The sequence below is a fragment of the Ooceraea biroi genome, chromosome 14, assembly GCF_003672135.1.
Source record: "Ooceraea biroi isolate clonal line C1 chromosome 14, Obir_v5.4, whole genome shotgun sequence".
Taxonomy (NCBI): Eukaryota; Metazoa; Arthropoda; class Insecta; order Hymenoptera; family Formicidae; genus Ooceraea; species Ooceraea biroi.
Genome location: NC_039519.1, coordinates 2,200,219 through 2,215,166, shown reverse-complemented (window position 1 = coordinate 2,215,166; position 14,948 = coordinate 2,200,219). Strand labels below are relative to the sequence as shown.

At 33.4% G+C, this 14,948-nt stretch overlaps 1 protein-coding gene across 1 annotated transcript; it reads right to left on the bottom strand.

Moving 5' to 3' along the window:
* Positions 1-320: 320 nt before the first annotated feature.
* Positions 321-4,371, bottom strand: LOC105286634 (short/branched chain specific acyl-CoA dehydrogenase, mitochondrial). The gene is made up of 10 exons (XM_011351716.2): positions 4,336-4,371; positions 3,424-3,538; positions 3,162-3,262; positions 1,928-2,134; positions 1,669-1,839; positions 1,398-1,523; positions 1,106-1,288; positions 874-1,009; positions 577-793; positions 321-472 (listed from the first exon to the last, which is right to left on the bottom strand). Exons 1-9 carry the CDS (start codon positions 4,369-4,371, stop codon positions 618-620), a joined length of 1,251 nt encoding a protein of 416 aa, XP_011350018.1. The 3' UTR covers positions 321-472; positions 577-617.
* Between the last annotated feature and the right edge of the window lie 10,577 nt (positions 4,372-14,948).

The window sequence follows — 14,948 nt, the reverse complement described above, 5'->3', positions numbered from 1 at the left end:
CAAAGCGAGAGAAGAGTTGAGGAACCTGGCGGAAATGTATCTCTGTTACTTGAGATCTCAGCAAACGTGTAAAGAAATTCATAAACAATATGCTGGTAGAGGTGAGCGTAGTATAAAAGAGACAGCGGACCTTGTAGGTTTTAAACTGCCTCATGATCCAAAATAAATAAATGGCGATACCAGAAGAGAAAATTATATTGATAATGCCAAATACCAATTTGTTTTGTGCACTGTAGCTTTATAAGTCGCCTCTGCTTTCAAATACGGAATTGTATATACCGAATGTATATACCGTTGTCAAATAAATGTATTTCCTTAAATTTCGTTTATAAGTTTTATTTCGATGAAATACGCTTGCGCGGATGTACATTGAGATGCATTGAAATCAAGTGCGATATTATAAATCTTACATTTGCAGATCGCGTTATAATATTGTACGCTTCTTGCGTAATCACTTTATGACAATTGAAAGCTATAATATAAAAGTACAAAAATTATTCGTAAAACGAGGACGATGCATGCTCTTCATATTGAAAATGACTTCATTGTATGATGCAATCTTTAAATGAAACATACGTCACAATTTGAGAAAAAAAAAACTCTGTACTGGTCGTTGTTTAGGAATATTGCTTGCGTATACATTTCGCAATTGTTGATAACTGCATATTGCTCGTGCCTTCGTAAATAGTACCGATTTTGCAGTCCCTAAAATATTTCTCTTGAGGGAAATCCGTTGTAAATCCAACGCCACCCATAAAATCGATGCATTTGGCAGTGACACGTAAAGCAGTTTCTGTGGACACGTAACATGTATTATTCTTTCGTAACCCTCGAGTTTGATGAAAATATCGGGATTAGTGAATTATGAATTACCAGAAGCAATTAGTTTAGCCATAGCTGCTTCTTTCATAACGTCTTGTTTAGCATCGACTAATCTAGCTGCGTTGTAAACGAGCAACCTGGCGGCTTCCAACTCGGTCACTACCTGAGCTATTTGATGTTGCATCGACTGAAAAGAAGAGACGAAATATCTCATAATTTCCGCAATTAACTAACGGATTTTATAGGTACTTGTTCAGTAATCGTTGATTCAATGAATCCTCACTTGGAACGAGAAAATATCTTTTCCAAATTGCTTTCTCTCCAACGTGTATGGTATAGTCGCATCTAAAGACCCCTGTGCTATACCAATCATTTGAGCTCCTATGCCGACTCTACCCTCGTTCAAAAATCCAGCGGCATATTTATATCCATGCCCAAACTCACCCAAAATGTTGCTTTCGGGTACCTAAAAATCAAAGAGTATTAAAATATCATTCATATTGTATTCTAACAGGTTATTACTATTATGTATTTTATGTATTTGTCTTATTTGTTTATTGTCTTATGATGCATACTCTGACGTTGTCGAAATGGATCATACAAGTTCCAGACGCCTTGATACCTAGCTTGTCTTCAGGTTTAGCTACCGTCAAACCAGGCATATCGCGGTCCACGAAGAAAGTCGTAATGCCGCGATAGCTCTATTTTATTAGAAAAAAAAACAAAAAATATTTACATTAACCGTCTCTCTACATTCTCCAGTTTCTTACCTTTCCTGTAATATGTATACTATACTTTTTCATGTCATTTATATCACGTTTAATTCACGAGGATTTGCATACTCACTGCGGAAGGGTTCGCGTTGGCAAAAACCAAAAAGACTCCCGCGATGTCTGAATTTGATATCCACATTTTTGTGCCATTAATCACGTAATCCGTACCGTCCTTTTTTGCTACGGTCTTGAGAGAAAAAGCATCTGATCCTGAACCAGGTTCCGTTAAGCAAAAACTACCAGCCTGAAAGAACAAGTATGCTTAAACTTATTCTTGAAGATTTGTGCTGTGCTAACATTACGTTGTGACGTAAAGACACATAGTAACTTACGTAATTTTGTGCCAATTTAGGTAAGTATTTTTGTTTTTGTTCTTCAGACGCTACTTTAATGATCAATGAGTTGACCAGAGTGTTATGGATGTCAACAAGAGCAGCTACGGCTCCGTCAACTTTTGCCACTTCTTCGACAGTTAAAATCGTGCTCATAAAATTGCCACCCGTGCCGCCATAATTTGTTGGGATTTCGAGACCCATCAACTAAAATTAATAAAATTTCCTACCTTAAAATAATGTGCCTACCCTGCTCATAATAATGCTAATAGAGATGTTACGAATTTATAAATAAAAATTTTATTCCGTGTTCCTAGACTTGTATGCTATAAATATTGACATTTGCGCAAAAGAGAATTGGAGATTGGAATTTTTTCTTTTTGTAAATTTTTGTCAGTGGAACGTTGTAATGACTGTAGCATAGGTACGCTGTACTTTCACAGACTTATATACTTCTTTTTTTGTAAACATAATGGTATTCCTTTTTTTACAAGATATGCACGAAATTTAGCATTAAGCATTGAGCGTGCTTAATTTACTCAAGCGCACGTTTTAGATTTCGTCGTCTTACAATCTGGCTATACCGGACAAGAGAGCTATTTACATTGATATCTACTAAATTACGTATTAGATTGTATGCATCTCGAGATTTTGGCAAGATTACAAAACGGTACAGGACTTTTGTATTTAACTCAATCCGTTCCATCCCCTCACATTATCGTTCATTTTCAGATACTTCCTGTCCTGTATGCATTTGAGAAGATATCTATATATCATGAAGAAATCTGTCTGATTTGGAAATTGCGCGAAAAGAAAATTCATCTACTTATTTTTTTCTTCTTTCTCTTTCAATTTGTTGAGTTAAATGATATTTTTATGCAATTAATAGATATATCAAACATATGTGTATACGTATGTATGTATGTTTTTGAAACGTTCATGATGTTGAAATAATCGTATTTATGCAATAATAGCTCGTAATCACAACAAGATAAGTACGTCTATATTCTTATTGGGAAAACTCGACGTAATCTTTATTTATCAGAATCGAAATATTTGGAGCATAAAAAGATTTATTTCTAACATTCCGATTATTTGTAGTATTGAGGTCACTAAATAGTAAACTTTCAAGTTCATTTTGTATTAAAATTCAACGATATAGAATTATATTTGTGTGTGAGAGCACAAGATTAAAATATTTGAAGTAATACGTTGAAGAAGATACATTACTTACACCATTTTCAAATAACGTCTTTAGAACACCATCATCTATCTTGCCCTCTTTTTCCATTTTCCGTACGAGTGGAGCAATTTCTTCCTTGGCCAATTTAGCGACTAGAGCATATGGAAGAAAGTTAGAAGACATTATACATTATATTTAGTGAAATAGATCGATTTCTGGACCGATCAACTCATCATTTTACATTTCATAAAGTTGTAACAGAAAGTTTGGACAAGATTCGAAGTTTCTATTAGAATAGAAAATGTACAGTTACCTGTTTCTTTCATCATGAGTTCATCGTCCGAAAATTGCGTCAAAGGACTTGGACAATGATGAAATTTTGATGCACATAAGTGTATTTTGCGTGTTTGTATCACTTTTTGTGGTATCTATAATATAAAGAAGAGATGTGTGTAATATGGAAAATAAATTTACAACGAATATGTTTGTGCATGCAACAAATTGCTCTGCCATCTGGTCTGCCAATCATCATTATAGCAGTTATTTAACCTTGAGCAAGCAAAAGCTGGCCAATTACACGTTGAATAGGTTTAATAAGGTAGTAAAGACGATTGAATTCCATATGTGTTATATAACAGCAATATATACATATACACACACACGCATACCTTTTCTTTCGTTATTTTTTTTCCGAAGTAGATTAAAATATCGAAATAATTGAAGAATTTTTTAAAATGTTTTTTCTCATATGAGCATGTAATTATTCATTTATCTCTGTCGAAATATCTCTAACGTATTTAGAGATAATGTGTTTAGATACTAATAACGGTATTATGAATATCACGAGAGATATATTTAATACAAACTATTATATATATATATGGAGGAAAATATTCTGTTACTATTCGTTTTTATAAAAAGAAAAAAAACAAAAGATTTAATCTGTTGTACTTAATATTATCTACATACGGATAGTGAATTGTTAATCGTGCACGATAATGTCTGTAAATTTTACAAGTACAGCGTTGTATGTAAGAACAAGCTTTTCATGATTATGATTTGCTAATTGTTGCTAGAAATCCTTTTTTTTTTAATTCAGCAATTCAAAAAATTGCGAAAATTGTTATAACTCGTTGACGTTGAAAAAAGCACAGCCGCGAAATGATTTATAAAAATTACAAGGATTTGATAAAGTAATAAAAAGAAAGTAGTGATGCTTACGTACTTTGCGAAAGAACGATCTCAATACAGACGTGTTCATATTTGTTGTCTATCTCCTTTTAGCTGCTGGGGAAGATGAAGAATCGAAGAATATGTTCACTGATGCTAGCAATCTGCTGACCAAGTTAACACTGGAATGGTGGAGCGGACCACTTTGCTGCTGTCGCTCCGATCGAGAGGGATCGCCGGTTTACTGTTTCTTTTCCTATACGTACCAAGCAGGTTATTGCGTAATAAAGAGACAAGAAGTTTATCGTGTCAGGCTGATTTCAGCGATTTGTCTGTGCCTGACTATTATCAAATTTTTCTTATTCTCTTATACATATGCACATGCGATATAATCTAATTGATTCTATCATATATGATAATCGATAGATATTTGCGTCAAATTCTTATTATTTGGCATTGAACTCGCGAACGAGCCATATACATGCGATATTAAATTTAATTTCTTCTATTTTGTAGCTGTTATTAGTCAATAATATACATTCCATTTACTTATCTATCAGTTATATCTTTCAAACAATTATGAAATTTTGTTTTCGCAATGACGACAGTTAATGCTGCGTTCGCTGACAACTTTTCTCTTATCTGTTTTTTCCCCATTTCCTTTTTTTCTGTTAAGCCAGATGGAAAATGTATGTATATTACGTGTGCATACATAGCATATACTAGGAACAGTGATACTGATGGCAGAAATAACAGGTGATGCTAAGGCTGCGTTCGAGGAGCACGCTATCAGCATCAGGCTATCTTTATTACTCATTCAATATAGAACAAAGATAGACTGATGCTAACAGCATGAAAATACGCTTCGTAATCTGAAGATTATACTTTTATATCCGCAGATGAAGGCTGCGTTTTGATATTAACTATAAATGTATAATAAAATTCTATGGTATATGCAACTATATGTATGTTCTGTATTTGCAGTGAATATCAGAACGTATTAACCGAAGAAAATAGAAAACACACTCGGAGAAAATGTGTGAAATTGAATATATGAAATTGAAGATCCTGAAAATAGGTAGAGTTTACACATGTTTTCGCTTACCACTTTCAAGATTCTTTTCCTTTTTTATGTTTTTATAATAAAGTATTACCACGAAATGGTGATACTTCATTTCTAGTTGTTCGTAATGTAATATTGACTGTCAGGATGGATCCTCAGAGGGTAGAATGACACTTGTGGATAACGAGCAAATTAACTAATGTATTTACGATACAAAAATAAAAAAATAAAGAACACGGATTAACAATAGCTTGCGATCTCGACTTCGATTCCGACTTGAATCTCTCCGGATGATATTTGCCTCTCACGCTGCTCGACAAATAACTCGCTTTGTATTTCGTGCTTGGCCTATTTATCTCCTTCGGCCTATTGACGGTGAGGCCCGAATATCAGTAGCTGGGGGTATTTTGATCAATTATTCCATCGATCCTTACAGTAGTAAAAATACTTTCGTTTGCAATGTGCAATTTAAGAGGAAGCTGAGAAGCTTTAAGAGGAGTCATCTGTATTACCACGACTTGACATTTCAAGTCGTGGTAAAAGAAGTAAAAGAAGATTGGTGCCATTACACCAATCTTCTTTTTGATTGTACAGAAGAAGAAATCCTTTTCCATAATTAAAGTACACACAGTAATACAACCTGTAGTACTGGACTTTATGTGAAAAACGGAAAAAATTTCAAAAATTACAGTTAATCTTATCATGCGATAATTTGCTTAATATGAAAGTGTTGGACTTTGTATGTACGTGCAAAATTGGAGTACTGTGGGTTGAAGACAGAAAATGAGGAGGGTTTTAGAAGGAGTTTTGAAATGTAGTATAAAAGATTACTAAAATTTACAATTTTGTGCACATCCAAGTTGTGTCGAAGAATAAAACGGGCACAAGATTAGGATCGTGCAAACCTTGATATCATGCAAAAGGATTTTTCATTCTGCGCAACGAATGAAAAAATTATTAAACTATAAAAAAAACTCATTTATTCCGTCGGTAATACAGACGACTCCAGGCTTCCCCTCAATCATGAATGATATTCCGACATTTTTATAACATAAACCCATACAGCACCGATTAATACAGAAAGCTTTCAAGAAGGTTTTAAAATCATTTCAAGATTTCACATTTCATATGCAACATTTCTGAAAGGATTCCGCAATATGTCATATGAAATGTTGCAACAGAAATGTTTCTAAAACCTACCACATGCAATAAATTTGAAAAAATGTGAATATTGTAAAAAGTAAAATTATATATACACTACTCACAAAAATTAGAGGAATACCAAACTTTTCTTAAAAAATAGGCAAACTTCAAGCAGCTGTAACTTTGTTAAAAATGAATGAAATTTAAATTTAAAAAAAGGATTTTAAAGCTTGAAACTTCTACTTTCGAACGGTTGCCATGAGTTTAAATTTCTGTGACGTTTGGTAATTTTTGCATACGAAAAACTGCGAACTGGACAAAATAAGAAATTTTCTTTTCACTTTGAAGGTCTGTCACGTATTAAAAAACATTCTGCGAACATTCTCGACTTTTTATTGTAAAAGATTGAAGTTTTCCCTACAAAACGCTTTTTTTTTATTTTTCTACGAGTTTTTGTTACTGAGTTATCGCCGATTAAATAAAAATTGGCATTGTTTACTTTGATTGCTCATAACTCCGGTAAAAATCATCGCACAGCAATTTAAAAAACAGATTCTTAAAGCTGAAACTTTGCTCTATTGAACGGTATACTTGCCCAAATTTTTTCGAAAACATGTAACCATGCTGAAAATGGATGAATATAACGTAAAAACGAATAATTTTTCACTTTGTTATTTTGACCTTAAAAACAATCGTACAGAATGACAAAAAAAATTTGTTCTTCACATTTTTTTATACTTTTCAATACCATGAATTTGACAAAAATTTGCCGAATAGCTATGATTTTTTCATGGTGGCCACTGTGGTTTTATGGTACAAAACTAAGAAATTGCTAAATTTCAGTAAGATAAAATGGAAAATAATGTTAATTAATGTTAAAAAATTGATTTCTAGCGCACTACATTAATCTTTATTAAGTCAGCAATAACAAAGTACACACTTTTCTACTAAAAGTTGAAAAAATTTGTGAACCGCCGGCGTTAGTTTTATCCAAAGCGTACCACGTGGAGGTCGCACGGTCGGACTTACGCTTCGTTTTGTGTGTGTGTGTGTGTGTGTGTGTGTGCGTGCGTGCGTGTGTGTGCTTATGTATTATGTGGAGTGTATCAGTGATTAATGCAAGATGGAGTGATCAACGCTAAAAAGAATTTAATAACGTGTATTTTCGCCTCTATTCAAAATGACTGCTCGCAATCGATTTCGCATATTGATGCAACGACGTATTGCTCTTTGAGGGATTCGCTGCCAAGTTCGGCAAAGAACTGTGACAAGCGAAGCCAAATCGACGATATTAGGATAGTTTTCGCGTACTTGGCGCTCTAACATATCCCAAACATGCTCGATTGGATTCAAATCGGGACTCATTGGCGGATGCAATAATGTATCGATTTGATGATTTCTCAGAAACTGTTGGGTGTAACGAGCAGTGTGCGGCCGTGCGTTGTCATGCACTAGGCGAAACCGTTGACCAATTCGATTTCTAATTGGTAGAACATATGGCTCTAGTATTTCATGAACATATCGTCTAGAAGTTAATCCTGGTGGAGGGATAATTACAAGAGGTGTTCGTGAAAATCGAGATATTCCTGCCCATACCATTACAGAACCACCATGAAAAGCTCGAACCGGTCTGTTGCAGTTTTCGGAATAGCGTTCTCTTTGACGTCGCTAAACTCGGGCTCGTCTGTCATTGCCAAAAAGGCAAAATCTAGACTCATCCTTAAACAGTACAGAATTCCATTGCCTAGGTCGCCTACTGATTAAAGAATGAGCATAATGTAATCGTAGGCGACGATGACGATGGGTAAGGTATGGAACTTGCACTGGTCGACGAGCGTGCAATCCCGCTTCTCTCAAACGATTTCTTATCGTTGAAGCCGAGATCGGATGCTGTCGACCATAATTAATATCGCCGGCAATTCTACGTGCGCATACAAAGCGATTCTGTGTAACTTGCCGGACGATCATTCGATCTTCCCAAGCGCTTGTTTCACGAGAACGGCCCTGACCCGGCCGTTTGTGGTATAAGCCAGTCTCTCGAAACCGGGAATAAATCCGATTAATGACGGACGGACTTACTCCAAACTGGTTGGCAACGTACCGTTGACTGTGATTCTCCTGTAGGAGAGTCACAATACGAGCACATTCTGTCTCAGATAAATGACGCATAGGCATCGTAAAAGAACAACGAGCAGAAAACGGAAGTAGGAGAAAACAGAATAGATAAAAGAAAAGAAGAAATGTAAAAATAAGTAAAGGAATAAGTAAAAACCTTAACTAGTGATATATCAGACGGTATCAAAACTCGCCAATAGAATAACTCCGAACAGCTCAGTATACGTATGCGTATGTAAGCATAAGCACATGTGAGTACGAATGCGCAATCTTAAGTAATGTAGCTGTACTCTTTCGCTTACGAGAAACGTCTTACGTCTTGTCGCCGCCTAGCGGCAAGACGTTCCACTATTTGCGTGCAATCCGTGAGCGCTCACATACACGTGCGCGCGCGCACACACACACACACACACACACACAAAACGAAGCGTAAGTCCGACCGTGCGACCTCCACGTGGTACGCTTTGGATAAAACTAACGCCGGCGGTTCACAAATTTTTTCAACTTTTAGTAGAAAAGTGTGTACTTTGTTATTGCTGACTTAATAAAGATTAATGTAGTGCGCTAGAAATCAATTTTTTAACATTAATTAACATTATTTTCCATTTTATCTTACTGAAATTTAGCAATTTCTTAGTTTTGTACCATAAAACCACAGTGGCCACCATGAAAAAATCATAGCTATTCGGCAAATTTTTGTCAAATTCATGGTATTGAAAAGTATAAAAAAATGTGAAGAACAAATTTTTTTTGTCATTCTGTACGATTGTTTTTAAGGTCAAAATAACAAAGTGAAAAATTATTCGTTTTTACGTTATATTCATCCATTTTCAGCATGGTTACATGTTTTCGAAAAAATTTGGGCAAGTATACCGTTCAATAGAGCAAAGTTTCAGCTTTAAGAATCTGTTTTTTAAATTGCTGTGCGATGATTTTTACCGGAGTTATGAGCAATCAAAGTAAACAATGCCAATTTTTATTTAATCGGCGATAACTCAGTAACAAAAACTCGTAGAAAAATAAAAAAAAAGCGTTTTGTAGGGAAAACTTCAATCTTTTACAATAAAAAGTCGAGAATGTTCGCAGAATGTTTTTTGATACGTGACAGACCTTCAAAGTGAAAAGAAAATTTCTTATTTTGTCCAGTTCGCAGTTTTTCGTATGCAAAAATTACCAAACGTCACAGAAATTTAAACTCATGGCAACCGTTCGAAAGTAGAAGTTTCAAGCTTTAAAATCCTTTTTTTAAATTTAAATTTCATTCATTTTTAACAAAGTTACAGCTGCTTGAAGTTTGCCTATTTTTTAAGAAAAGTTTGGTATTCCTCTAATTTTTGTGAGTAGTGTATATACCTAGACCAAGTACTCGATCTTAAGTGAAGCTAACCAGTTGACAAAAAAATGCATTATCTTTCTTATCCTTTTTTTTCTTTCAAATATAAGTGTTGGTGGAAAAGAGAATTATATATCTATATTATTCTTTCCTTTTAATCTACTATTTGGAGGAAGAAAAAGGAAAATAAATAATATAAGAATGGCTCTTTGTCAATGTACCAACTTCACACTTTTTACAGGGAAACTTGGTTTAGCTATGTATATGTATATCTATATATCTTATATAGTAGATATATATGCATATCGCTATATACATCTTATATATATTATGTATTTTTTTCATTAAACATATTTCAGAAATCATATATATTATATTAATTAGATTGCAAATATTAAATAAAAACGTACAATAAAAATAATAAATACATTTTATATATAATTTTTATTATAACTTTTTAGTATTTGCAATCTTCTGAATACTCATATAATAAATTTAAATATAATTTCTGAAGTATTTTCAATTTATTTTAACCCATACAGCACGCAAAGATTGCATATATATTGCAGGAATCTTCCACCGCAACGTAGCAACATTGCAAATTCACTGCGAAATGTTTCTGCAGCATTGCTATGGGATTGCAGGAATGTGAAAATGTCCGCTTTTCGGAACATTGCAACGAAACGTCATAATAATATTGCAATGTAATGAATTTGCAATAATTATAATTATTCATTATTATATACTTTAAATATTTTTATTTATATAACTTCAATATTTTTATTTATTAACATAAATAGACAATTATATGTAATATAACAATAGTAATAAAAAATGAAATAAACATTTTCTCTATTTTTGTTATAAAAAAGTAACTGTTCTTTATAAAAAAAAAAACTTAAAAATCCTCTTCTTGAGATATTATTTTTCCTTTAATTATGTTCAAATATTTTTCCTTTAATTAAATAATTGAATCTTCTTCGTTTTTGTTTGTATGTTGCCTGTAAAAATAAAATAGGAATTAAAATTCATATATTAGCATAAAATTCCATAAAAATATACATACTGCAAGTATGTATAGAATTATATGTAAAATGACATACTTTAATCTCTCAATCCTAACCGGAGCTTGAGCAAGCCACTTGGAAATGTATTCAGCAATTTCTGCATCAGTGGTATGATTGTATATTTCACGAACAGCTTCTATGACAGAAAAAGTTATTAAAAATATTACAACTATTAATATGCAGTTTTCTAATGAATTTCCATAATTTTGAGGTTATAGTGATATAAACCGTGAGATAGGCAAATAGAGTGATTCTCTATTATAATTAATAGATACAAGATTAACAGCACACAAGTGCTATAATGAGACATAATATTATAAAAAAGTACTTACCTTTTTCTTTTACGTAACTACTTTCTTTTAGAATGATGCTCGCGTCGTACAACCACCATGTTCTTTAGATAGTCGAAAGAGACAAACACCTCATGCGCATATTACCGAGCTCAGATTCTGGTCATCACACATCATTGGTTGAATAGATTTGGACGAATCTTGTTAGGATAGGAAGACTCCAATGTTTTAATAAATTGAATTATAATTAATAGTAATTAATTACAAATTTTGATTGTGCAATGTTTCCGAAATATTAATGTCATGTTGCTACAAGTGTGCTGGTATTTTGCGGATATATATCTCTGCAATGTCTTTGTACTGTTGCATTGCAATTTGCAACGTTGCAACGTTGCTGCAATGTTGGTGCAAGCTTCTGTGTTGTATGGGAATAAGAGCTTTATAATTTGTGTGCAATATCATAGGAAAGTTTCAAAATTATTTTAATTAACCTTTAATAATATATCAAAAAGATTTCAGCTATTTCAGTAATCTTTCGGAAATATTTCAGAAAGGTTGCAGATTGATCTATACCTTTCAGCAACCTTTCTATAAGGTTTTGAATGCAAGTGTCGCGGACATTTTGCTATTCCGGAGTCTCAGAACTGTTGCAGAAACATTTTGCAATGTTTATGAGATGTTTTCATCTGTCAGATGAAATACTTCTGAAATATTTCTGAAACGTTTTCGTGCTGTATAGGAATATGTTAATTGATTATTGTAGCAGTCACATTAGATGGTAATAAGATAGATGTGATAGTGGCATACCCCTTTTTATCAACGGTAGGAGTATTAAAAGAATACCATATGTGAGATTGGTTAAAAAGGAAGAACAGCAAACAATAAAGGACTTGAGATTGGTAAGACATACAGTGTCCGTCAATGAATCGGATCAATGGGTCGTGCAGTAGCCCTAACTTAAGGCGATCCTGGAGTCGTCTGTATTACCGGCGCAATCGGTGATTTTCCTGCACACTAATCTTTTTATTAGTTGCACAGAATAATAATTCCTTCTCCACTATTAAAGTACACACAGTAATGAACTGTAAGCTGGTCGATTTTATCTTAAAAACGAGGAAAAGTTAGAAAATTACAGTTTTATTATCGGTTTGTGACATAACCTCAAAACATATTTGCTTAATATTTTTGTTCTGCAGTTTGTACGCCTAAAGTAAGACCAGCTTACATTCAGAACAGGATCAAGGAATATTATGAAACTTTTAGAAATGAGTTTAAAAGCCTAGTAAAAAAGATTAGCATGCAGGAAAATTTCGTGCATATGAATTGTGAAAAATGCAGTGAAAAATCGGGGTAAAGGATAAAACAGAGCACAAGATTAGTTCCTTGATATCGTGCAAACGGATTTCTTTCATCGTGCAAGAGGATTTTTCATTCTGCGCAATTAATAAAAAGATTTCATTAAAAAATGTCATTTACTACGTCGGTAATACAGACGAAATTACTGATTTTTCAAGAAATGGATCTTTTTATTGAATTCACAGGATAAAAAATCCCTTTGCAGGATGAAAGTACACACAATAAATGAGGTGTGGAAAACAAGACTTTATGGTCGAAACGAGAAAAAAATAAAAAAATACAGGTAGCTTATGGGCTTATCGCCGAATGTACAATAATAACATTTTGGCACTTAGTATGTACGAAATGACTGTCTTCCACACTAGGAACACGATAAACGAATACGAGGGTGCTTTTAGAATTGAATTTAGAAGCGTAGTAAAAAAGATTCATTGTTCTGAAAATTTTGTGAATATACGCGGATGTGAAATCATGGCCAAGAGTGAAACAGAGCACAAGATTAGGTCCTTGATATCGTGCAAAAGGATTTCTTTCATCATGCAAAAGGATTTTTCATTCTGCGCAACCAATAAAAAGATTTATTAAAAAAACTCATTCATTCCGTCAGATGGGGGGGGGGGTCAGTGTAGAGATCCTATAACAGAGATCGGACACCAGGTGAACGATTCCTGATTGGCTCGCGCGCGTGGAGTATAACCGAAAATGTGAGAGAAAAATATATATATCTAACAAAGACATATTAGCCGACTAACCATAACTGTCTTTCAAAACAAGTCAAAACAACGTTTAAACGTAGAATACGATATGTATTTCACTTCACATTATCAATACTTTAATGTAACTTATTAGTTAATGTAAGCTCAAAAGTAAGTCCAATACTTTTTTGTTTCAAATCAAATAGATACAAAAGGCTCAACAAAACCATCATATCCGGTTTTACCCCATGACGGCACGTTGTCCGATCTCTGTTATAAGATCTCTAGGTCAGTGCACTCAAGCAATTTACCCCGGGAATTCAAGTTGTGTGTATTTTACGATTCGAGAAGGATCGAAAGTTATCGGAAAAGGAATACGAGAGTTGGAGATTCGAATATTAATTGAGTATTTAGTTAACAAAGTATTGTATTTATTGAGGATGATTAACACTAAATTTACCACGAGGGTCAAAATGACTTGTCTGGCATTAAGTTATTTTTATTCACAGATATCTATACTAGAGACCTGCATGGGTCTCTTCAAGTCCGGCCCGCATAAGCCCTCATGTCTCGGAGCCCGCGAAGCCCGCGCTTAGTAAGCGTTTACCCGCGTAGACCAATTCGCGCGACCCACTGAAACGATCGGCTAAGTCCGCGCAGCCCGCTGAATTTAACATATATATTAATGTACCGAAGTTTCTGCAGTACTAGCAGGAAGAAACATAATTTTTTAATTCAATATTAATTAAATTACTAATAAAATATATTAATCATATATAAATCAAATATATTAGTAATAGTATTCGTATTATTACTTTCTTAACATTTTATTACATTGATAAATGAAAAATTGCAACGAATATCTCATTTGTATTTAATTGAACAAAAATAATTATAAGTGAATATAATTTTTTAATTATACCTATGTCAACATAACATTTTTTACTTAATTCTAAGTAACAAAAATTAGTAAATAATGAAATAATAACTTTGATACTTGCGTAGAAAGAATAATTACAAATTTAAATAATCAAATTTTTAAATTGCTTTTCAAAAATAGAAGTATATCCACTAAGTTTGGATTTAACTGACTCCGTCTATGATTCAAAGTGAATCCAGCAACACTGAAATTTCTTTCACCTGCTGCACTTGAAGCTGGAATGCATAAGATTTTATAACTATCGACATATAGTTTTTGAATGGCGCTAATTTCGAACATTTGCTTTAAGGATTTATTACTTTGTTTTGTTATTTCTATTTGTTTTGTTATTATGACTATTTGTGGTCAATCTACTCGTCAGGAGACGGGCTACAATCGTACACAATAAAAAATATATGTCGACAGTTAAAAAATCAAAATGTCCTTGATGTGACTTTAACCACTCCACCTAGGAAAAGACTAACTTCATCATATGATGTTATTTTCGATACCAAATATTTGCTGGAAAACAAAAATTTCATACTTCATCTATTGGGTTGTTCGGAAAGTAATTTCGTTTTTCACAAAGAGATGTCGTTAGTCGCGTTCCTCGATACTTAACCTTACTCTAAGCGGCAAATTCGTTTTATATTTTGACAACTGACATTTCAGACGTTATTTAGTATC